Consider the following 23,612-nt stretch of genomic DNA (forward strand, 5'->3'; position numbering starts at 1 on the left):
CTTTAAATTTAATTACAAGCCTCACTAATCTTTTAAAATGTACCAATCTGTCTCATAACATTATTGCTTTATTATTTTCGTCAAGTCTCATCTGCTTAAGTGGTGGAGATTAAGAATTCTCATCGAATTATTCATAATTGTAAACCATAATGTTAAATCAATATTTTTATTCCAACCTAAAAAATAAACATCGTCATATTACTATGCAGCACAGTTTAAGGTACGAAAGTGTAATTCACAAGACTATTTTTGTCTCTCACACACTTTTGTTCATTTTGGTCATTAATTTTTTTTCAATTCATTCGATCCGATAATCTGACAGCTTAAAACTGATAAAAATATGTGAAACATAAAAATAATCGTGTAGATAACACTACCTTTTAAAAGTATTTCCTCTTATTTAATCATGTTTCTGTATCGTATAGGATTTGTAGCCACCAATTGATCACCGTGTCTGCTTTTGTGGGTCTTCAACGTGGATGATTCGAGACGACGCACATTGGCAGGAAACAATCGCCATCATGTCATAACACACACACACACACACACACTCAACTCATACACTTTCAGATGCTCCTCTGTCACTGGGTGCGATTATCTCTCTTTACGTGACATGTGTCCGGTTAATTTTATTTGAAGAACATAATATTATCCGTACACTTTTATTTTATCTTCTACACTTTTTTTGTTAATTTTTGCCTCCGTCTCATAATTTTTTTTTTTTTTGAGAAAGGTAGTGTTATCCACACTCCCCTATTTACCTTCCAGGCATCTTTGTTAATTTTTGTCCGTTAATCTTTCTTTAATTCATTCGACCCGACAACCAGAAATTGAGAGGAGTTTATAAGAGGTAAAAATGAGTGCAAATAGCACCACTCTTAAAAAAAACCAATCTGCTCTATTTTCGAGTGTATACACTTTATACACTTGTATATATAATTATATCTCTCTGCATATGACTGTCCTATAAAACACAAGATTTTTCCTATTTAATGTTTCATGCGATATTTAATACCCAAACGAGAAAGGCCCAAAGCTTAACACCATCTTATCTCAAGGTAGAGATTTAATTTGTCGTGTACATACTTATTTCGCGTGATTATATTTTTCATCACGTACGTGATATAAAGTTATAAACCAGTGACACACAAAAATATCTCTTCGAGCAGATTCATACCACATCATAATGTTGGGTTCATACGAAGTGACCACATCTTTGTGTTGGGTTCCTACTGCGCCATTACGTCTCAGTCGTCAAAATTTAACAGTTCAGAGAGTTTTGCCATTCAAATACGACATGATACCGTCAAAATGTTTCCAAAATTAGGGTATGACATGACCAGCATATGTGAGATTGATCGCATTGATCCGCAGAACATGTAAAAGGTGTAAAAAAAACTCACACGCCTCTTGTGACAATTCCATAAAAAGCAATTGACGATATTAGAACAAAAAATGCGTGAAGTTCATGAATCATTATATTTCTTTCACTGCAAATGTGAGTTACACTAGTTGGTCTGTATTCGAGTTTGAATCTCCTTCCTCTTAGATTTGAGTATCGTCTTGTCAAATATCTTTCACGAAGACAAAAAGAACATTACACAATGTCATGTTGAGCATCATACACTAAAAAAAAATTAAAGTTTCGGGAGGCGAGCAGCAACTGCAAGAAACATTCTTGTATGGGGAAGGTCTTATGCGAACCCTAACTCATAGAGAAGCGGAGCACACAAACATGTTTCCAAAATTGAGGTAATGTGAGATTGATCACATTGATCCGTGGAACATGTGAAAGGCGTAAAAAAACTCACAACCCTCTTGTGACAATTTCATAAAAAACAATTGACGATTTTAGAACGAAAAATGCGTGAAGTTGTGAATCATTATCCTTATTTCACTGCAAGGGTGGGTTACGCCAGTTGATCTGTACTCGAGTTCAAATCTCTTTCCTCCTAGATTTGGGTAATTTAGTATATATATCGTCTTGTCAAATATCTTTCACGAAGATTACTTGATACAGATGACAAAAAGAACATTACACAACGTCATGTTGAGCATCATACACAAAAAAATTAAAGTTTCCGGAGGCGAGCAGCAGCTGTAAGAAACATTCTTGTATGGGGAAGGTCTTATGCGAACCCGAACTCACAGAGAAGCGGAGCACACAAACATGCGTCCGCCTCGCTGTTAGCAGGGGAATCGCATAGACCTGCCCAAACGAAAGAACTCATCTTCTAGATGCTGACAAAAGTAGTGGGATGCTAAAACACTAACAATGCTATGTCAAAAGCTTTCACCCAAAATGATAAACAAGGGACGAAGGGCTTGGCTTACCTGTACAGGCTTGGCAGATGGAAAATCTCAAAACCAAAAAACTTCTACCCTGCATTTTGGATATCAGAGAATGTCGTCCAAGCTCTACAATTGTAATCAGCGTTTGACCTTGAGAGTATATTGACTCGATTTCGAGGCAGATTTTTTGGACTTTAAATTCTTGCCCTTCGGGGGGAACTTGTCATCATCAGAATCATCGTTTTCATCCCCAAACTTCCGGTTCCTCTTCTTCTCAGCTCCAGAACAGACAATAATCTTCCGTTCATCCTTCGGTTCAACAGGCTCGCACTTTTCCTTCGGCCGCCAAATGAAAAGTGACCTGAACAAGTGACATGGTTAAGAAGACACATCATTATGATGATGTAGGGAATTCCAAGTTTGATAATTTACATAATGCAAGTACAATTAGCAGATGAGTGTAACAGTGCCCAAACCTTGAACTGCCCGATGCCAAAACATCATCACGCGGATGTAGCTTGTTCACTGGACTGATTGTAGTGATGTTTGGATCCATGACCTCAGCAACTAGTTGTCCTGTGCTGATGTCTATGAAATCAATGGGATGGAGGGCAGCTCCATTATAGTTTTCACTTATGTAACGACCAATAACTGCAAGGGACTCTGACGAGTCCTGGACGAAAAAGCAAGATAGATTTCAAAGATGAAACGAAAGAACTTAGTATTGAAAATAGAAATACTTCAGTCGAAACTATTACCTTTGGATCCCATTCAGCTTTGAAAGGAGTCAGATGACGATTGAAATCATGACTGTGTACAATCTCTCGGCTTGGGGTATCCATATTGCCAAATATAGAGTCCCATATACGAATACGGTTATCCTGTGAAGTGCTAAGAATTTTGCTGCCAGAAATGGGAGAAAAATATGCAGAGTTTACAACACGGCTGTGTGCAAGGTCGTATATGGAAGAACCAGCTTCAATTCGACGAATGTCCCATATACGAGCCTAAAAAAGGAATTACGTCTTAGATATTTTACCATATAGGTGAAACAGACAATACAGGCATGCAGAGAATTCCAGACGACCAAGCAATCCATAAATGTTTCAAATTTGTTAATCAGAAACTTACAAAGTGATCATTTCCACAACTCAGTAGAAGGTCAGGCCGCAATGGATTGCAGTGGAGTCCAACTACTTTGCTACCTTTCTTATGGATCAAAATTGGCTTCCCAGTTTTGTCATTGGAGCGAGAATCAACCCTATAACATAAAACAAATTAACAATTAAAGCAATATATTAACCAACCCCAAAAAAGAAAACAAAGCAAGCAATAATTGTCTTGCCAAATATTCTAGCTGGGGAAAATATGACATCTGACAGGGAATGGGGGAAGAATGGAAACACGTGCTAAACAATGTAACTGTATCAACTGACTACACAATACAATAGTTGCATGCAAATTTCCCGTTTCTTTATTATCTGATTATATCTTTCTTTATCTCAGTTAAGAACTTAAGAAACAAAAACAGGTAAAATATACGTACATGTACAGAAAGCCAAAGTTGTCAGCAACAAGCACAACACCTTTTTCTGCATTGATATCCATTCCATAAAGCATTCTCCAGCTGTTTGGCCCCTAAAAACAATCCATATATACAAATCAGTTTCTATAAAATTAAACTGAGACTAAGATGAACGACTTTATATGTTCAGCATTAAGATTGCAACTAATTAAGACGAACAGTGACACGACAAGCTTTTCAAATTGAGAAACAGGCTCAAAAATGTAACAACCGAGAGAAAAAACACAGTTACGTGTGTTTGTGTCATCTATATATATATAACAGCAAACTAGAGGAAAGAAGTGATGGGAAAAAAACAACAAAAGAAAACATCAAATATTGTAACTTTCAGCGGCGGTTGCATTCTTCAAACATTTGTTAGGCAGTGACAAAAGTTTCATCACTCCTACATGACATTCATTCATTAACAGCGAATATAGTTAGGAATACGATTACCTGCCATCCATCAGGGTTGAGGTTCATCAAGGATAATGAAATTCCAGTCTCCAAATCAGTGCAACTAATGGTTCCATCTGAGGATGCACCATATACTGTATCATCACTTGCAGGTTTAAACCTGCAAGAGTTTTAATGTGCAAACTTTTTCTGTTATGGAAACAATAAAATCAACATAAAGTGTGTATGTGTGTGTGCGCGCATGAAAACATATGATTTACATGTATGCGTGTGCGTAAAAATAAATAAATAAAGAACTCACTTCATGTTGTTGAGTATACAAGAGTGTACATTTCCATAAACAATCTTTTCATGTACTTTGACAAAATCCCAAACTCCAAGTTGTCCTTTCTTGACAATGAACCACAGCCAAAGAGACGCAAACAATCATTAAACATCATTCAATTTAAGTTAGTCAACCATCATTGAACAATCAAAATCTTGAGCAACATAAACCTCGACCAAGTCAAAACAAAAGCTATAGGTGAGACTTACCTTATCTCCAGATAAAAGGATGTTATTCTTCGTTGGATGGAACTCTAAGCTTGTCACCCGTCTACTGTGATATCTAATAACCGCACAACTTACTTGATCTGGGATCACATATGCTGTCTTGATCTATCAAAAGGCAACAGAAAATATAAAAATTTCATAACACTAGATATAAACTTACTCTGCGAAAAAAATGCAGAAACATAACAAATACACCACCACAGCATTACTGCCATTATATACTCGCCAAAGGAGTAAAAAGTTCGATTCACATGATTTAGCAAGTGAAAACCAATACAAAGGCACAAAGAGTTGGCTTGTCATGCATTCATCAAAGCTAATCGCATCAAATGTAGTCACAGTACGGCTAAAAAGAGACTGGTACATAATAGTTGCCCGAAAATTTTCTGTAAGCAGCAAACATAAAACCAACAAATTTCAGCTAACACAAGGCAAATAGTTAAGGCATACCGGAGCAACGCGAGGTCTAATCTGGCGTTCGAACATATACTCCAGCGCGTTACGGGTATTTTTATGGGGTGCTGGGACAACCCCATGCTCAGTAGCCACTCGGTGTGGGCATGCCACTGTAGTGTGGCCTTTAATACACAAAACCCACATAGAAAAACACACAATTAAGACAAAAATTACATAAAGTTACCGGATTATAGCAAACAATAGCAAACCCAATTCAGTAACAAAATATCAAATAGTTACCAGGCATTTTACAAAGAAAGCAGGGCTTCATTGGGCAATCAATGTAAGTAGCCCCTTTGAATCCAGCTTCATGCCCCGGCTTCTTGCACACCTATACGAACCGCCAACAAAACCCCAAAACACAAAAACCCAATTTATAGAAAACCGAAATTAAAACGAAATGATCATCAAACGGACCGAAAATGTTAAAGGAGCTTACTTTGCAGACTTTCTTGAGGCTAATAGTAATGGGTGATTTCCCTTTCTTCTTCTCGTCCAAAACCTCCTCGACTTTGGCTTCGTTTTCGCTCTCCAACACTTCATCTTCCTCTTGTTGTTCTTCGTCTTCTTCGGATGAGCTCTGCTCGGAGTCCGAGTCTCTCTCAATGACGACCTTCGGGAACGTCATTCTTCTGGTTTGCGGGGACATTTTCAGCAACAGAAAAAAGGGAAAGTCTACGGATTTTGGTTGGGAAGAAAGTGAAGACAGAAAGACACTGGAACACAGAGGGACAGATTGGGGTCAGGCGAAGAAAAGGAAACCGACCTTTAACCTGGAAGGATGGGATGAGTTTACTTAAATACCCTTCAGAAAAACGACACCGATCTGTCAAATTTTCGAATGTTTTCGCGTTAATATGGGGAAACAGGAAGAAGGGTGTTACTGGAATTGGGATTCAAATGTAGGGGTATATACGAACTTGCGTTTTTCTAGTGTGGCGGGAGAAGACGTGTCTCGCTTTCGGCCGCTTGGTTTGGCCGCATGTGTGCCGCCATGATCGCCCCACATAAAAGGAGCTGTCCATAGTCCATACCAACGTGAGATTTTAATTTTTACACGAGGTGGTTAATGTAAAGCAATAGTTACTTTCAGAACCCTAGATTAACGCAAAATGGACTATAGAAAATAAGAAAATTAATTAAAATTGTTTGAAAATTTTGAGTTTTAACTATAAGGATAAAATAAAGAGTAAAATAAATAGTATTATGATTGTTTTTTTAGTGTAAAAATATAATTTTTCGTTAAAATAAACATAAAACTTTTCATTAAAGTTCTTTAGAAAATAACATTTTGACAAATTGGGTTTTTGTGTTTTTGGGCTTACCGAAAACATTTTGCGTTAATGTAGGGTTCTGAAGGTAACCATTGCTTTACATTGTTGCACAGTTGTGTACACTCTTTGTTCGCAAGGATATATTTTCAAGAAAACTAATGAAAAAAAAAAACTTGAAAACTTTGAATTTTAACGATAAGGATAAAATAAAAAATAAAATGTATAGTACCAGAATTGACTTTTTAGTGTACAAATGTGATTTTTCGTTAAAGTGAACAATACCGAAAGCTTTTCGTTAAAGTTCCCTATATTATATGGTAAACAGTTAGGGCTTTTTCAGTTCTATTGCTAGCACATTGCTCGAAATTATCGGTTTCACTTACCAGTTGCATAGTGCAGTTTTTTTTTTTTTTTTTTCTAGTCGATCTATAGATTTTATTGGATTAGATGTTATATTAGTTACCAAATGATTTCGAGTCCATGCCGTCATGCAATGGCTCAACTCTTTTCCATTACTGATAAGAGGCCACTTGCATAGTGCAGGTGTTTTGATAAGTGCTTATTCTGAAGGATGTTGCGTCACATCTGTTATCCAGAGCGTTGATACATAGTCATCACGTTTGAATAGGAGCAGGCTCATGCATAATACTGTGGAGGTTCCTGTGTGGCTTGAAGTTGAACGTCGGATTGTATAAACTCGATGCAGTCATTTGGGTTCTACTTAATCCTGCATCAGTTTAATGACAAAAACAGCAGTAATGACAGCTTCCCATGTTTACGTAGGTCTACATTGAGAGGTGACCCATTGTTCTATTCCATCACTCTTTGCACCGATCCGTTTTAACTTGGTTTGCACAGCCACCATGCTTTCAGTGGAAGAATGCAGATCATGAACAAGAACAAGGATACTTGTGCTCCAAGGTATGTGACTCTTGATTATGCCTATTATGCCTTTCATGCAATTAAACTCATCATGTATGATAGTCACTCTGGTCTACAACTTTGTTTCACTAGAGTTGGCCAAAACATGTAATCGAACGTGGCAACTGTATCAGATTAGGGAAGAAGAGGAGGAAAAAAGGTAATGGACGGAACCGACAAGGGGAAATCCCCCTCCTTCCTGCTGCAGAAGTATCCATGATTGAACAATAATGTGGTCGATAGCAGCTCTAAATCGTATATCTGGTTAGTTGTGTTGAATGTTAAAGAAGAATGTGGGTGAGATGCAAAGGACGATCGTATTAAGACACTGATTTATTTGTTACATATTTTTTAGACTAATGCAATTTGGGAGAACTATGAGATATTGGATGCAAAGGGCAATTCAACTGCATCAACTGCATCAACTTCATCAGTAATTTCATTAGAAGAAGTCCCTTTTCCTAAAACTTGGGAGAACTATGAGGAACTAAGTTGTTTAGGGCAATGAAAACATTTGATGCCCTATCAATATACAAAAGAAAACCCGAAAAACTTATCAATTTTATAAAGATGAACCCAACAAAAGTACTGAGCTTATCAAATGGTGGAGATATGTAACACACCACACTGCGAGCATGATGAACAGACAGGGAAAATCAAATTTGTAGTTGTTCCAATAAAACTAATTACGTTCATATATTGGGCTGCTAATAATCATCACGGGGTTAATGTCCTTCAGTTTCTCGGGTTCTTCTTCAATGCCAATGAATCTTGCTATATAAGAATTGATTTGGATTGTAGTGGATATGAATGATGTGAAAAAGAAAATATGAACAAGAACCAGAATTGAAAGGGAAATGAATGAGGAAGACTCATCGTATACCATAATTATTATTTAATTAATAATTTTTTTTAATTTTAATTATTGGTTTATTAAATAGTTTTTAATTAAATTTAGATTCTGACTAACTTAAATGATATGATTATTCACATCGTCATTTTTTATTTTTTATTTTATTTTTTGGGTAAAAAAATATCATATAAAATTGTATACAGTACAAAAATATAATAAGAATATAAAGGTCTCCGATGACGACTTTGACATTGTCCTGCAAATGTCGTTTTTTGAATCTTGATCCTGATGAAGATGGAGATGATGAGAATTATTGAGCTCCACTTTCAGTATTTATCGGAAGAGAGAGAATACGAAGGGGATGCGGAGGCGGGGAAATGAATGGGATCGGGTGGGAGGGAATTGGATCTTCGCCGGATCTTCTTTCTGAGGATCATAGGGATCAACACGCATACAGATCGTTGATTAAGTCATAATTTTTTTTTTTTATATTTTTCACGTAAAACGAGATTGTTTTACTTTTAAAAATATAAAAAACTTTTAATTACGACAACATGATTTTTGATCAACTGTTCGTGTGCGTTGATCCCTAGATCCCTAAGAAGGGGTTCCGATGAGGATCCAAATCCTGATGGGAGTTGTCGGAAGTAACAGATGCTATGTCGACAAGGAAAATGTTTTCTGGGTTCGAAGAGAGAACTAAAGGGGAGGAGAGAGAATGTGTTTGGTAATTAGAGAAATGTTAAAGAGATTTTATTAAAGTGAGATTTTTTATAAACTGTTATTACCGACGTAATATCATATAATATTAACAAAAAAAATTGTGCCAAAGCATGGCAATTAACAAAAAATCCATATAAAAAAAACATAGTATTTCTCTCGGTAACAAAGAAATGAATAGTTTAATGTGTTTTCAAATTTGGAAAGGGATCTTCTAAGGATCCTGTCTTTCAAATTCATCAAGTTTAAGGATCTGAATTGTTGAAATTTGATCAAACGGTTAAAATTATTATAATTTTTAAAGTGAATTTCTGTTTGTAATTGTTATATCAAATTTCAAAATCTGAATCTTTAAATTTGATGGATTAGGAGGAAAAGATGGAGAGAGATTATTTTCCTTCAAACTTACATGTTGCTTTATTGTGTTGAGCCACAATTATTTCAGGTGGGCCACCAAGGATAAGGGTGTCCTTATCCACAAACCATGATTAATCATAATTTAGATTATTTAATATGAGGATTAGCCTTCCTTTTATTCATTTGAAACGTATCAACTATGTTAAAGACAAGATGTTTTTCAACTTGGAACACGAAATAATATGTTATATGTTATAATGCAACGAGAGGTAATTTTATTCAAGTGTTTGTTCACTTGTATATTATTATTAATATATGATGTAAATACTTGTATTTTTATCACACTAAAAAATTTATCGTAATAGACATCAAGTTATAATTATAATTATCTATTCAACAAACTTAATCAAATTCAACTATGTTAAAATCAAAGATGTTTTTTAACTTGGAACACGAAATAATATATCATATGTTACAATGCAAGAGAAGGTAATTTTATTCAAGTGCTTATTCACTTGTATATTATTATTAATATATGACGTAAATACTCGTACTTTTATCACATTGAAAAATCTGTCGTGATAGACATCAAGTTAATCATAATTATCTATCCAACAAAAACTTAATCAAATTACGCGTCATGGTTGGCCAGTGGCCTTGGACGACTCGTCCTTTCCATGGTTTTTCACAAAACCTGGTGCTCCCCTACCCGCTGCGCCGCCTGGTTATTTTCTTCCTGCACGTATCTTCAAAGCCGCCAATCAATCCTCTCCACGTCACGATACCAAAAATTCAAACCCTCCAGTAAACCACGTGGCTCGCAGTTAATAGCTACTTAACAGGGAACGTTAAAGTCTTCACCGCAGCGGATCATTCGTAAATCTAAAATTTGGTCAGTTGGATAAGGAATTTAAAAAGCGGGACCCTCTGGCTTGTTTATGGAGTTTGAAGCGGACAGTGCAGTTAAGGTTTGAGCTTTTGTCTCTCTAGTTTCGTTGTTTCGAGAAGCTGAGGGGATAAGGGGATAAATATAAAGGTTGAGACTTTAGGGGTTTTTGAACTGTTATTTCTTATTTTCTGTTTGGTTGGTGGGAAAATAATTTTCCGGGAAAATTTCCAAGTCATGGGAAAACCGTTCAGGGACTCTCTTAAAGCGCTTCAAGCAGATATTCAGCACGCCAATACTCTGTAAGTCTCCGCCTTCTCCTTCAATTCAATTATCCACTAAATATATGAATTTTCGCTTAATTTTCCGCTCCTCTGCTGCACTAAATTTAGGAGTTTTTTTTTTTTTTTTTTTTTCATGGTTTTTTTTTTCTTCCAATTTTTATGTTTTATACTCGTAGGGTCGATTTAAAGACTTATTTTTTTTCATAGATTAAAAAAAAAAAATTTCTTAGGATCAAAAATTGATTTTTACTGTGTAATTATGTATTAATGATGTGGGTTTTATTGATTTCGTGCATTAATTGGACTTTGGAGATGTAATAATTGTGGAATGCTTGTTGATCAAATGCTTTGTTTGGCCACTGTTTTTGTTCAGGGCACTGGATTATCCGAGGGAGAAAGACGGAGCACGTCTTCAGATGAGACTGTCTTACTGTCCGGCGGCCAACTTTTTCCTCTTTCTAGTCCAGTGGACTGACTGTCACCTCGCCGGAGCACTCGGCTTGCTTCGAATTCTTATTTATATGGTACATTCTTTTTTCTCAATCGAGTTTCGTTATATGTCAATGCGTGATTCAGTTTTCGTGATGAGAGAGAGCTGAGAGAAAGATGATAGAGAGTAAAAAGGAATTTGAAATGGATTCCTCGGAACGTTTGCTGCATACAGAACATGTTGAAGTACAACAGTAGTATAATAGTTGGTTTAAATTTCCTGCTAGTTCACCGAGAACTGATAGCCTATGGAGTGAACACGCATTCTCGACTGTGGTAGTATGATTGCCGGGCCTGCTGGCCTATTGGGATAGTGGCCTTCAGGGTGTTGGTGTCAAGTTTTTGGTTTTTGTTGTGTCTGTTGGTCTTTATTGTCTGGCATGCTTTGTAATTTCATCGTCGATTTTCTCAATTTTTAATTCATTCATGTCATACTATCTTCAGAAAATGTAGTAATTTTATTTGACTTCTTGTTTGGTTGTGGGAATGCAATTGATTTGTGCAGACTTATCCTGATGGAAAGACCACCATGTCTGTTTACGAAAGGAAAGCCAGCATGAGAGAGTTTTATGGTAAGTGAGATTCAGTAAAGATGTACGTAAATGCTTATTGTAGTGGTAATATTTGTAGGCAAATGCTTTGTGCTGCAAGTACATATTGGGAGGATGCGAGGGGGGCGGTGGAAGGGCTTTTTTTTTTTTAGGGGGGGGGGGGGTGGTGGGAGTGGCAATGGATATAACTATTTCTTCCTCGATATTCATGGATTATGTTTTGTGAACACTTTTATTTTCATGGGCAGCTGTCATATTTCCTTCTTTGTTGCAACTTCAAAGGGGAATCACAGATGTGGAGGAGAGGAAACAGAAAGAGATTTGCACAGCCAGATACAAAAGAAGGGATGAATCCGAGAGGGGAAAACTCTCTGAAATTGAGATTGAAAGAGAAGAAGAGTGTGGAATTTGCATGGAGGTGAACAGAAAAGTCGTGTTGCCTAACTGCAGTCACACATTGTGTTTGAAGTGTTATCGAGACTGGTAAGCTTTTTGGCCTTTTTTTCTTGTGTTTTCTTTTATAATTTCAACTTATTTGTATACAGCATATTCTCGTTGTATCCATGAACTGTGATTTCTGTTAGCAAGAGTGATTTCTTGTTGATGATTTCCATCTTGCATGCCACAGATTAATGGAACTGAAATTCTACCTCGAATAAGTGTTAACAACGTTCATTAGGTCATCATTTCATTTTTTGGGATACTCTCGTACACATTGGACCATGTGTCTTTATAACGTTTCCATCATTAAGTCTTTGAGTTACCCCGTTCGGCTCAGATGAAAGTTTAAAATGGCCAACGACTTCTTTCAGAATTGGCCTTGTTTAATCGAATGATACTGATGCGTAAACCTGGAATTTGGATTTTCCTTTTCCTTGTTTAAATGCTTTTTATTTCCATTTCATAATATCGAGCAGAACCTGATGCTTTCTGCTGTTTGTTTCAGGCGTGGTAGGTCTCAGTCATGCCCCTTTTGTCGCGATAGTCTCAAAAGAATCAACTCAGGTGATCTTTGGATCTACACTGAGAAATGCGATGCTCTCGATTTATCATCAATCTTAAGAGAGGACCGCAAGAGACTATTTATGTACGTAGAAAAACTGCCTCTTGTTATGCCAGATCCTGTTTTTCTACCCTATGATTCTCATGTCCGGTGAGGTTCGTCTACATCTTGCATTCAGGAACTGTGTATATAACAAGCCTTACCCTACTGTAATTTAAAACCTGTTAACATGTAAATGCACTTTGGCCATTGTTTTGATTCACTTCAAAAGAGTAAGATGTATTTTGTTCGTGTCAGACTTCCGTTCTGCCTTTTTTTCGTTTTGAATTTCATTCATAACTTGAATACAATACTTGCAGTAGGTACATCAATTTGAATCACTCTGCATAATGCTATGAGATCAAGAAGAACCAGAGCAGTATGTTGCTGGATCTCGAGTCACGATCTATTGCCTTGAATGCGTACGTAATCTGCGTAAAAGCGAGGTTGGTGTTCTTCTGTATGAACATAGGCATGGCCTCCATGAGTGGAAACATCAAGACCTGCAATTTCGTCAGCCACAGAGATCCTCAAAATCTTGAGCTTGTGAAGGGTGTAGAAGAGAGGACCCATTGTCAAGCTAACCCAGTCCACAATGGCCAAAAGCTCAGCCACTTGGGCTCCGAGCAGCCTCCATCCGCCGCCCATAAAGAGACCGTAAGGCCGTACTGTACCGACGGCGCCTGCATTATAAGCTTGGACAACAAACTCCTCTTTCGCGAACAGCCCTGTAAATATCAAACCCCACGCACCACACCCACCGTGCAATTGGGTCGCCTCCAACGGGTCATCAAATTGTAGTTTTGCGGCCAAGATGTTGAACCCGATTAGAACGCAAGCTGCGAAGAAACCACAGACAACGGCAGCCCACGGTTCAACCACGGCACATCCCGACGTTATCGCTACAAACCCACCAAGCACTCCGTTGCAAACATCTAGTGCATCCCAATGACCCACTAGCAAGCGCCGGCCGAATAGGGTAACGATTCCAGCAGTCGATCCAGCTAACGTAGTTGCAACCGCTGTTCGGCCTACGCCAGTCCAATTCCCTTGATCACTTGTGTCCGGATACGCCACAAGAATCTTATCAAACGAGCCGGGATTGAACCCAAACCAACCGAACCACAACAAGAACGTCCCAAGCACCACGAGCGTCGCGTTATGGCCTCTAATGGGCGTGGCCTTCCCAAACGAGTCAAACCGGCCCACTCTGGGGCCTTCGATGAAAGAGCCCCAAAGCCCGGCAACCCCGCCAACCAAATGGACCACGCCACTCCCGGCAAAATCAATTGCCCCAGAGCCCAACAACAAGTTACTCGAGTTTGGACTAAGCCACCCAGTGGAAGACCACACCCAATGAGCCACCACAGGGTACACAAACCCAGATAGAAAGCAAGAGAAAACGAGGTAAGCACTAAATTGGGTACGCTCAGCAATTGACCCACTAGTTATACCCGCAACGGCTATGGCAAAAGCCCATTGGAAAAGGAAGAAGCTGTAGTCATAGTCGTAGGTGGAGTTGGGAATGTCCTTGAGAGCAAAGAAACTTGTACCAATAAAAGGGTTGGCATTTGAGCCTTCTCCGAATGCAAAGGCAAAGCCGAAGAGGTAGTAGGAGAGGCTACCTACCACGGCGTCGACGACGTTGGTGAGCATTATGTTCATGGCGTTCTTGGCTCGAACGGAGCCGGCGCAGAGCATGGCGAAGCCGAGCTGCATGACGAAGACGAGGTAGGCGGAGAAGAGGAGGTAGATCGTGTTGATGGAGTATTCGACGCTTTCCTCCCATGAGGCAGCCATGGGAGAGAGAGAGAGAGGTGGTTGATATTTGAGATGGGTTTTGGTAGTTTTGTATGTTAATGTGTGTGATGAGAGGTTTGAAGTTTGCACTTTGAAGGGTAGATGCATACTGGTAGGTCGCTTGATTTTTGGTAGTCGGTTTCCTATGTCAATAATACCATTTGGTAATAACATTTGACTAGAACATCGGAACGTGCAGTTGAGGAGATTGTAATTCTTGACTGAGAAAATATGTATTTTGGTTACTGGAACACTGAAAAATTAAGATCCGACCCAATCGGATTTCATACACCATTGAGGGAACACACAAACTCCACCTAGCCATCTGAAAAATTTAGCCCGAAACACGTTTTAAATCCTGGTAGTTTTCACAGAGTTCCTCTTTCGTCAATGTTACTTTCGATTGCATTGAATTCAGTCCCTGTAGCTAGTTTGCAGATTGTCTATGTACATCTACCTCGACGTCTACATGTAGGCATGATGACCGTGCTCCTCTTAATTCGGCCTTTAGATTTTGTAATGCGATTGAAAGTTCCGCAGATGACAGAAAAGACTTTCAAGCAGGGGAGGCAGAATCTGAGGGCACCCGATTGCTTTCACCATAAGAGGATGATGATGGTTTTAGTTTGGACCTGGGGTACTTCATCTTATGAATCTATTTCAAACAAAGAAGAGATTTGGAAGGGTACCTTGCAGTTCAAGGCAAGTCAACAAATGAAGGGGTAGCGACAATACTCGGTGTCTTCGTGTTATTTGCTTTGATATGGTCCAAGGGATTGCTTCTTTCTTCCTTGTGGGCACTGTCCTGCCCGTTTTACTTGCGGAACAAGGTTTGTAAACCTACAGCATGCCGCCCTAGGGCGTCGTTTTAATATAATCCTTATACGAAATCATTGTATCTTCTGCAAAATCATTTGTAATCGATTTTGCAAATTCGATTACACAAATATAGTTAACTTGTTCATAAAACTAGAGTTGATTTTATCGAATTCAAAAGTTGCATTCACAATTCGAATTTCCGTAGAAAACAAACTGGCAATACATTGATCATTCTGATGAATTTCCTCATATACTAACCAAAAACAATAAGAAATCAAATCAGAGGAACATCTTATTATATACTAAGTAGCGAAATTACAGTCTCTCGTGATCAAAACTCTGCTTCTGCACACGGTGGAGATTAGAAAGCCGTCGTCACCTCCACATCTCTTCCACCGGTCATTGACAAAATAGCTTTCATCTGCAAACAGTCAATCCTCAAAGCCGGTTGAAGCTGGCCGAGGCACAACTTAAGTTTCGTCAAACTGAGGCAGCACCTTTGGTCCTAACGATAAGTCGACGTCTTTAAGCGAATCTTCATCGTCTTCATCCTCCAAAAGCGGTTCACCACCTCCGCCATCCAAGCATATCGGACAAGAACAAACGCCACTGGTCGTCGTGAGACAATCATGATCAGAAAAATCTGGCGGCATTGCATTAAGGTCAATGCCGCTCTTGCACTCCTGATCTTGATTAGTTCCACTGATCTTCTTATTGCTTTCATCAAAGTGCACAAGAGAACTACTTATCCTAGCTCTCTTGTTCTCCGGTTTCTCCTTCAATTCTTGGGTTGGATGATCTGTCTTGTTCGCGCACCTCGGATTCTTTTTAAGCCGGCAAAGAACAACCTTTCGGGATTTATGATCGGAGCCATTGCCATCAACGATTTCTTGGGTTTGATTAAGAATGTATTCTTCTAGGAGCCAGCCACAGTCCTGTTCACACCCCTCGTTCTTATACTTGAAGCACCTCTTATCTCCAATTTGTTTTCCGTCAAAATCCTTAACCGTCTTGTATGAGCTTTGGCTCCAGGTGCCTCCGGCGTCAATGGTGCGTTTGATGTAGTTCGACGGCAGATAATGCAGTTCGTAGAACAAGTACAAGTCTTGATCCACAAGGGAACGTCCGCCGAAATTCTCCCAGATAACCCAGGGTTCCGTCTCTCCGAAGGGGTCGAACTCGTGCAAGAAGCTCCGGCAGTACGCCATAAACTGCTCTCCGGCGATGACTCTGTTGGAAAGATAGAAACCGACCAGTTCTTGATCGGTTGGACGGAATCGAAAACCCAGCGGCACGTCGCCGTAAGAACGCACCAGCCCATTGCCGTAGAAATTCGCCATTGTTAAGTTAATCAGGGCTCTAGATTTTCATTCTTGAAGATTTGAATGATCGGCGAAAGAGAACAATTCCGACTCGGAAATGGGTTTTCCGATGAATTTAGAAACTCTCTCTCTCTCTCTCTCTCTCTCTCTCTCTCGCAATGTGTAGTGCACTGCTACAGTAACTATTGCTAAATATGGAGTTTTGCCCCATTTTCAACCGTTGGATCTAGTCCTATCCAACGGTGGATGATGTCTTTTAATTATCCATATGGAGGGTATCAACGGTATCTCAAATTTTTCGTATTTTATTTATTTGCCCAAATTTTGGTATTTTTACCAAAACCGAATTGTAATTTTCCATTTTTACCAAATTTCATTTACGTCGTTTTCTCGAGCGTTCACCAACGCCGAGCCATCATTCCCGCCAAGTGTGAGGAGGAGGAGAGTGGAAGTCCGGAACCGGGTCGGATAAAATCCGGCGAGGTAATAGTCTGAGTAATTTGGATCACCGATGTGAGTCGCCTGCCAACTGTTTGATAAATTGCTTGTGGTTCAAGTTAGTGTGAATAGTTTTCCTTGTACATTGCATTTGAATTGCTCTGTCATTTGCAAGTGCACTACTTGCGATTGGTTAGGATATCATTTACTGGATTCATGTTTGGCATGGCAACTAGGGAGAAGACGTAATGGCTCGATACTCCAAAGTCTCAACCGATGGTATAATAGGACAGAATACATGCTATGATGAATGTATGGTGTTTCAGAATGCTTTCGTAGGAAAAATGATCTTTTATCGTTGATTGATCAGCGAATGCAATTACTGGATAACGCTTACTTGTTCATTGCGCGTCAATGTTTTCTCACCTCATGAGTGGAATAGTAACATATCAAAAGAAAAATGTGTAGTTTTTTGGTTTTCTAGTTTGTTCTTAATCAATTCAAATTTTAGTATGTGTGAGTTTGTAGGTTTGCAAATCTAGTTGTATGTGTTTTGTTGTTTTTCCTCCCATATGGTTTGTTCTGATCACTCCCTCACCGGCCAGAAATTACTGTTATACTATAGCCTATGGGCCTATGGCTGATGCATAATAAAGAGTCCTCTCCCGCAAGTAGGGGACTGGGTTTGTGGAGGCTGGGGTTGATGCAACTCATTTTAGTTATACATGACTAGATTATGTGATTTTGGAATTTAAAGTTTAACTTACCAAATGCATCAGAATTTTTAAGTTTTGCAACTAGGGAAGCCGAGACAGTTTGGGCCGGCACGAGGCTACTGGTGTCCAAACCAGTTGGTCATATACAGGATTTAGTTCTCCTAACCTGTTGTATCTAGCGATAAATATATTGGTTTGTAATGCTTTTTTGGAATAAGGATCCTCTAAACATAGTTTAGTCTATGAAAAAAATTCAATTGCTTCATGTTGAACTTGTTCTTTATCCTTCAACGCTTTCTCATCTGAAATGAGTTAGCAGAACGGTAGAATGACCAGTCCTAAGTTATTTGTTACTTATGTCACTGTTCCTCTTGATCTAGGCTTTAAATTGGAAATGGAGATGGTTAAAATAGTACCTTACATGTTGATGCATAAGAAACCACAGATGGGTGTAGTTCTATACTGGTGAAATTTTATTGTAATGTGCTTTGAGATACTGTTCGCTTTCGTGAGATCAGTTGTTCTGCCATCTATATGCTTTCAGAGTGTTGCATTGCATCTTTTTTATCTCCTTTGTTCTTAATTCTCTAGGTTTTACATTGATGACTCGGACATGTTTTGAAGTATGGAGGTCTGTAAGAAGACTAGTAATGATTTTCTTAATCTTGTTTTGGTTACTTTTCATTTATAGGGGATTATGGACGAATCAATGATTATCACAATGCTGGGCAGATATCTGTAGATAGTAGAGTAGGTTGTGACTGCTAACTAGCAGTGATTGGAAATACAGGCGTAAGATGTGGTGTTTACGCGTCTTAAATTGGGATTGCTTTGGGTCAGATGGATTCGACAACAATGCAGATCACGATGATGATGGGACTGTTCTGCATTGTTAGATTAACAATAAGACGGTGTTCAGATTAGGATGAGTTGACTTAATAAAGCCCATGGAAGGTAGATTTGAAACTTCAATTCCAAGCAACCCTCAAAGGACATTAGCAACTACATGGTGCAACGACTGATGTGTCCGGATATCTTTGAATGCTGCAGGAACAGAGGTACCATGGTGCAACAACATGGATTGTCTCAAGCGACTTGGTGGTCGTATTACTGGGACGTTTTTGAATGCTGTAAGGAATACAATGATTTCATTTTGCTCTTTTTTTTGGCTCTTGATAATTATACAATCTCGTATTTGTCCTTTGGATCTGAACTGGTTCTAGATTTGTGTGATTAAATTTTCCGAACAAATATGTGATCGATCTTTCATTGGCTCCGACGGAATATTTAGCGCCACGGATTCTTTCATTGTTATGCCAATGTGTTTCTGTGCTTTTCCATAGTTTCAATTCATGTTAAAAACCAACTTGTGAGTCCATACATTCTGAGTAAACAATTACACGTTGATCAGGAAGTAACTCAATAACAACAAGAGATCAAAGAAAAATCTTATATATAAACTAAAACAGAAATTACAATCTCTCGCCGTCGAAATCAGACAGCCGTAGTCACCTATACGTCTCCGATCTACTGATCATTGAACACAATTGCCCATCCACAAACAGTCGTTCCAACAACTCATCCCATCCAACGGCAAAGGCTCTTGAGTTCCGTCAATTTGAGGCAGCTTCTCTAGTGACCATGCAGATCCACAGTCCAATGGTGGCAACAAATCCTCGAGGTCAAAAAACATATCTTCACCGTTCTTCAAAAGAAAGTCTTCATCCTTCAAAAGAAACTCACCACATTCGCTGGCAAAGCTTACCGGCACATAATCATGATCAGAAAAATTTGTGGGCATTGTACTACCGTCAATGTTGCTTATGCACTGCTGATCATGATTAATAGCGTCACTAATCATCTTGTAATTGGTTTCATCGAAGGGCACGACAGGAGCACTGCTAGTACTAGGGCAGTTTTGTAGTTCCTCAACAGTATGGGTGATCACACTAGTAGTATTTTGTGATCCCACTTCGTTTCTTGCCTTCTTTTTCGCCGGTCTCTGCTTGACTTCATTTCTTGCCTTCTTTTTTGCCGGCTTCTCCTTGACTTCTTTTCTTGCTCTCTTTTTTGCCGGCTGCTCGTTCACTTGTTGGGTTGAGTTCGAACAATTCTTCTTGTTTCCGCTTCTAGAATTCTTTTTAAGTCGGCAGAGAACCACCTTTCCAATTTCGTGATCGGAGTCATCAGCGCCAGCAACTACACTAGGAAGAATGCTGTACTCTTCCAAGAGCCAGTCACCGTCATGCTCACACCCTTCCTTCTCATACCGCAAATTCCTCTTTTTCCCCAGAGCTTTTAAATTCTGCAAATCCTTAACCGGCTTTGAATTGGATTCGCTCCACGTACCACCGGCGTCAATTTCACGTTTGATGCGCGCCTGGCTTCGAGTCTTGAGTTGGCAGAAGAAGTACAAATCTTGATCTTCAAGTCCCGGTCCGCCGAAATTCTCCCAAACCACCCACGGTGGAGTCTTGGCGAAGAGGTCGAACTCGTGGATAAGATTAAAGTTGTTGCAGTCCGCCATTAAGGACTCTCTGTGGAGGAATCTGTTGTAGAGGAAGAAACTGATCAATTCCTGATCGGTCGGATGAAACCGAAAACCCAGCGGCATACCATTAGAACCCAGCAGCGGATTTTTGTAAGAACCCAGCGGCACATTACCACCATAACCCTCCTCCTCCATTGTTAAGACCTCGTTAGGGTTTCTCTGTGTTAATTATGTGAATTAACGTGGAAGGAATTAGGTTTTGATGAGGACAAGGACCTTCTCTGTTGTTTTCAGAGACTATTTTGGTGCGAAATCGTATGAGATCTTTCCTTACCAGGCTAGGTGATTATATACTTTTTCTTCCCATGTCTCTGCCGTTGGATCTAATCTCATCCGACGGCTGGGCGCGTTTCACATAAATAGCCGTTTGGTTTGCGCAAAATAGTCACGTGGTTAGGGATTCAAGAGAATTTGAAATATCCTACAGTGGATAGGAAAAGACTGAAAAGTATAACTATATTTTCTCCCGCGTTGTTGCTTGCGGGCGCCACCGCCATCCCGCCACTGGAAGTCGGAAACCGGGTTGGATAAAATCGGGCTGGGTATTAGACACCCTCATTGATTTATTCTTTATTTTGGCGAAGGAATAATTTAGATTTCATCATTGGATAATTTTGGCGAAGGAAAAATGTAATATAGTTGGTTCATAACCTTGTTTATTCTTTATTTCGCCAGTAGATATGCTCTTAGAGCAACAATTGAAATAAAAAAGCGATTGATGCATCCAGCGATATAGCATATACAGTAGCGCTGAAACGCTATCTATGGGAGCATCCTTATCTGACAGAGGCATGGACATGAAGGCCCCCATCAATATGGAGGGTGATCTTGGTCGTGTAACGGGCCACTTTGTTCTCTTCTTTCAACTTGAATATGAAGCTCCCGAATAGCACAGCAGAAAACATTAGCATCTGTCGACGAGCAAAGTCCTTCCCTAAACAAATCCTTGGACCCGCCTGTTTATGTAAATCACAAAATTTCTTCAATTCTTTTTCTTTTTTCAATAAATAAATAAATAAAATGTGGCATGTATCGATGCTATTCTCTTACACTGAAGACTATAAATTTGAAAGGGCTTTCTTCCTGGAAAACGCCATTTTCGTCGAGCCATCTATCTGGCCGAAATTCTTGTGCGTCATCACCCCATAGATACGTCATCCTGCCCATGCTATAAGCATTGTATGCCACCATATCACCTTTTTTGACACTAAATCCATCTGGCCAGGTATCATCAGATGAACAGATCTTCGCATTCTTTGTCGACAGTTCATATGTCATCACACAAATTGTAAAATAAATAGTCAACAACGATTCAAAATAATTCAAAAAATTTAGAAAGTATGCACATCTGTTTATTTCTGGCCTTGAATTGAATAAATCAAAAGTGAAGTAAGGGAAAGAAATAAACAGAGCCTTCGGAAACCATTTCCCTTGCAATATGTATGCATTTGGTTTAATTAAGAAGTTAGTCAAATTACCAGTGGAATTGCAGGGTAGAGCCTGAGTGTCTCGGTCAAAGCTGCATAGAGATACTGCATTTTGTTAAGAGCTTCTTCATTAAGACTGTCTGCAAGTTCAACAATGCTTGAATCATCCTTCAGATTTGCCGCTTCTCGAACTTCCTTCGCAACCTTTTCTTGCATATGAGGGTGCTTGCAGAGCATATAAATAACCCACGTAATCGTGCTTGCCGTTGAGTCTTTGCCGGCAACAATGAGACTCAAAATCAAGTCTCTCAAGTACTTTGGATCATTCCCTTTCACTTCCAAAAGCCTTGAAATCATGTCTCCCTTCTTCAACTGTCACTCATCCGCATTAATCATATATATTAAGATACTAAACTAATCATTACTTAATGGAATGGAAGGTAATTAACTCACTGCAGGTAGCTCATCGTCTGATGAATTATGGGATGTTTCAATCTTTCTGTTGATTAATTTATAAATAAATTGATCCATCAGTTTAATATCATTCCGCAGCTTTGCTTCTGACCCAATGTTGAAGAACCGTTTGATTTTCCAGGAGAAATCAACAAAACGATACAGGGTAAGTTTGTTTGCTTCATCGAAAGCATGGGCAAACCGGGTGCCTTCTTCATTTGTCCCATACATGGTATCTACTTCCATTCCAAGCAGAATCTTGACGACTGAATCTAACCCCGCTTTCATAATCAAATCCTTCCCGGTACAAGAAAATAAAATAAAATAAAATAATATATATTAAAAAGGAACCAACATTAAAATATCTCAGAAGAAATAAAATGACAATTCTATCTATGTGAATATCGAAGCATTATTGAAAACTTACTTGGATCTCTATTACTTGGTCGCAGGTTGCCGCTTTAGAAATTATCCCAGCAAGCTTTACTGCTTTGGTTTTGAAAACTCCATTGCTGAAGTCTTTAGCTACTTTGGTTGATATTTCATAGCTAGATAACTTCCTTTGATGTATCCACTTTTCACCATCCACAGCGAAGATCCCATTACCCAAAGCATCTGTCAAAATGTCGTAATTGTACAACCCCTGCAGCAGGTCAAGCTAGTTAATTAGTCGCATAAATTAACGTGTGAGACAAAGTAAGTACGACCATTTGATAAAAACATACATACCCTGCCATAATTTGCGAAGTTTGTCTTGAGAATGTATTCAATATTTGCAGGATCGGTGGTGACAACGTAATTTACGAACAAGTTAAGCGCCCTGAAAGTTTTGTGTTTGTATGCAAACTCAGTGATAAAATCGTGCAGCCTGTGGAAGTTGACGAGGGTGTGTAAGAAGGTTGTGACAACAGGAGGGTATCTCTTTGTCTTCTCAGAGCGTTGCAATCTTTTCCTGGCATAGGATCTGATCGCCAGTATAGCTAAAACTACTACAGCTAAACTTATTGCATTGGGAGTGGAAAGAAAATCCATGACACTCAGGGAGGCGGTGAAGAAAAGAAACACCTTGTCTTAACCATATATAGAGAAACAAGTTTTTTTTTTTTTTTTAACCATGTATTTACAGTTGGGAAATAAGTTGATATCTAACTTGTCTCCACGAGGTTCAGTAAATGTAATTAAAGAAAAATATCATTATACCATAATATTAAATGACAAAAATAACATGCACATGAGTTTTTGCCACGGTCCAAGTATTCAATACCTCATGTCAAAATCACAATCCTACTTCCCATTAAGTTTCTTTTAAGGCTCAAATGTCAAAATGGTCGTTGTGTAATAGTTGTATGGAAAATTTATTCCCTTTGTTTTTTATTTGACTAATTTAGTCTTCGTATTTGTCTCTTTTAGCCAATTAAGGACATTTAA

General features: G+C 38.9%; 6 protein-coding genes across 8 annotated transcripts; 1 reads left to right on the plus strand and 5 right to left on the minus strand.

Annotated features, from left to right (window-relative positions):
- Positions 1 to 1,925: 1,925 nt before the first annotated feature.
- On the minus strand, positions 1,926 to 6,028 carry LOC103939228 (protein DAMAGED DNA-BINDING 2). The gene is made up of 11 exons (XM_009349293.3): positions 5,721 to 6,028; positions 5,522 to 5,612; positions 5,276 to 5,403; positions 4,808 to 4,930; positions 4,575 to 4,663; positions 4,313 to 4,433; positions 3,839 to 3,930; positions 3,424 to 3,553; positions 3,051 to 3,299; positions 2,769 to 2,965; positions 1,926 to 2,653 (listed from the first exon to the last, which is right to left on the minus strand). Exons 1-11 carry the CDS (start codon positions 5,928 to 5,930, stop codon positions 2,431 to 2,433), a joined length of 1,653 nt encoding a protein of 550 aa, XP_009347568.2. The 5' UTR covers positions 5,931 to 6,028; the 3' UTR covers positions 1,926 to 2,430.
- A 4,320-nt stretch (positions 6,029 to 10,348) lies between these two features.
- Positions 10,349 to 13,156, plus strand: LOC103939230 (E3 ubiquitin-protein ligase AIRP2). Of its 3 annotated transcripts, none has more exons than XM_048564509.1 (6): positions 10,349 to 10,594; positions 10,950 to 11,100; positions 11,571 to 11,637; positions 11,865 to 12,099; positions 12,563 to 12,703; positions 12,979 to 13,156. In XM_048564509.1, exons 1-6 carry the CDS (start codon positions 10,530 to 10,532, stop codon positions 13,007 to 13,009), a joined length of 690 nt encoding a protein of 229 aa, XP_048420466.1. In that variant the 5' UTR covers positions 10,349 to 10,529; the 3' UTR covers positions 13,010 to 13,156. The 3 variants fall into 3 exon arrangements, with proteins under 3 accessions (XP_048420466.1, XP_048420465.1, XP_048420464.1); XM_048564508.1 differs by having other exon boundaries at positions 10,351 to 10,594; positions 12,563 to 12,774; positions 12,979 to 13,120; XM_048564507.1 differs by lacking the exon at positions 12,979 to 13,156 and having other exon boundaries at positions 10,352 to 10,594; positions 12,563 to 12,915.
- On the minus strand, positions 12,900 to 14,668 carry LOC103960752 (ammonium transporter 1 member 3). The gene has a single exon (XM_009373231.3). The coding sequence runs from the start codon at positions 14,630 to 14,632 to the stop codon at positions 13,058 to 13,060; it is 1,575 nt and encodes a 524-aa protein (XP_009371506.3). The 5' UTR covers positions 14,633 to 14,668; the 3' UTR covers positions 12,900 to 13,057.
- A 1,079-nt stretch (positions 14,669 to 15,747) lies between these two features.
- On the minus strand, positions 15,748 to 16,617 carry LOC103939236 (NAC domain-containing protein 35-like). Its single transcript, XM_009349299.2, has one exon. It carries the CDS (start codon positions 16,615 to 16,617, stop codon positions 15,748 to 15,750), a length of 870 nt encoding a protein of 289 aa, XP_009347574.2.
- Positions 16,618 to 18,444: 1,827 nt separating this feature from the next.
- Positions 18,445 to 20,551, minus strand: LOC103939237 (NAC domain-containing protein 83-like). The gene has a single exon (XM_009349300.2). It carries the CDS (start codon positions 20,437 to 20,439, stop codon positions 19,288 to 19,290), a length of 1,152 nt encoding a protein of 383 aa, XP_009347575.2. The 5' UTR covers positions 20,440 to 20,551; the 3' UTR covers positions 18,445 to 19,287.
- A 382-nt stretch (positions 20,552 to 20,933) lies between these two features.
- LOC103960787 (cytochrome P450 704C1) lies at positions 20,934 to 23,253 on the minus strand. Its single transcript, XM_009373271.3, has 6 exons — positions 22,914 to 23,253; positions 22,612 to 22,827; positions 22,185 to 22,481; positions 21,783 to 22,103; positions 21,355 to 21,558; positions 20,934 to 21,260 (listed from the first exon to the last, which is right to left on the minus strand). Exons 1-6 carry the CDS (start codon positions 23,214 to 23,216, stop codon positions 21,081 to 21,083), a joined length of 1,521 nt encoding a protein of 506 aa, XP_009371546.2. The 5' UTR covers positions 23,217 to 23,253; the 3' UTR covers positions 20,934 to 21,080.
- Positions 23,254 to 23,612: the final 359 nt, after the last annotated feature.

The sequence above is a fragment of a genome, unplaced genomic scaffold (genome assembly GCF_019419815.1).
Source record: "Pyrus x bretschneideri cultivar Hongxiangsu unplaced genomic scaffold, Pyrus_bretschneideri_v1 Contig39, whole genome shotgun sequence".
Taxonomy (NCBI): domain Eukaryota; kingdom Viridiplantae; phylum Streptophyta; class Magnoliopsida; order Rosales; family Rosaceae; genus Pyrus; species Pyrus x bretschneideri.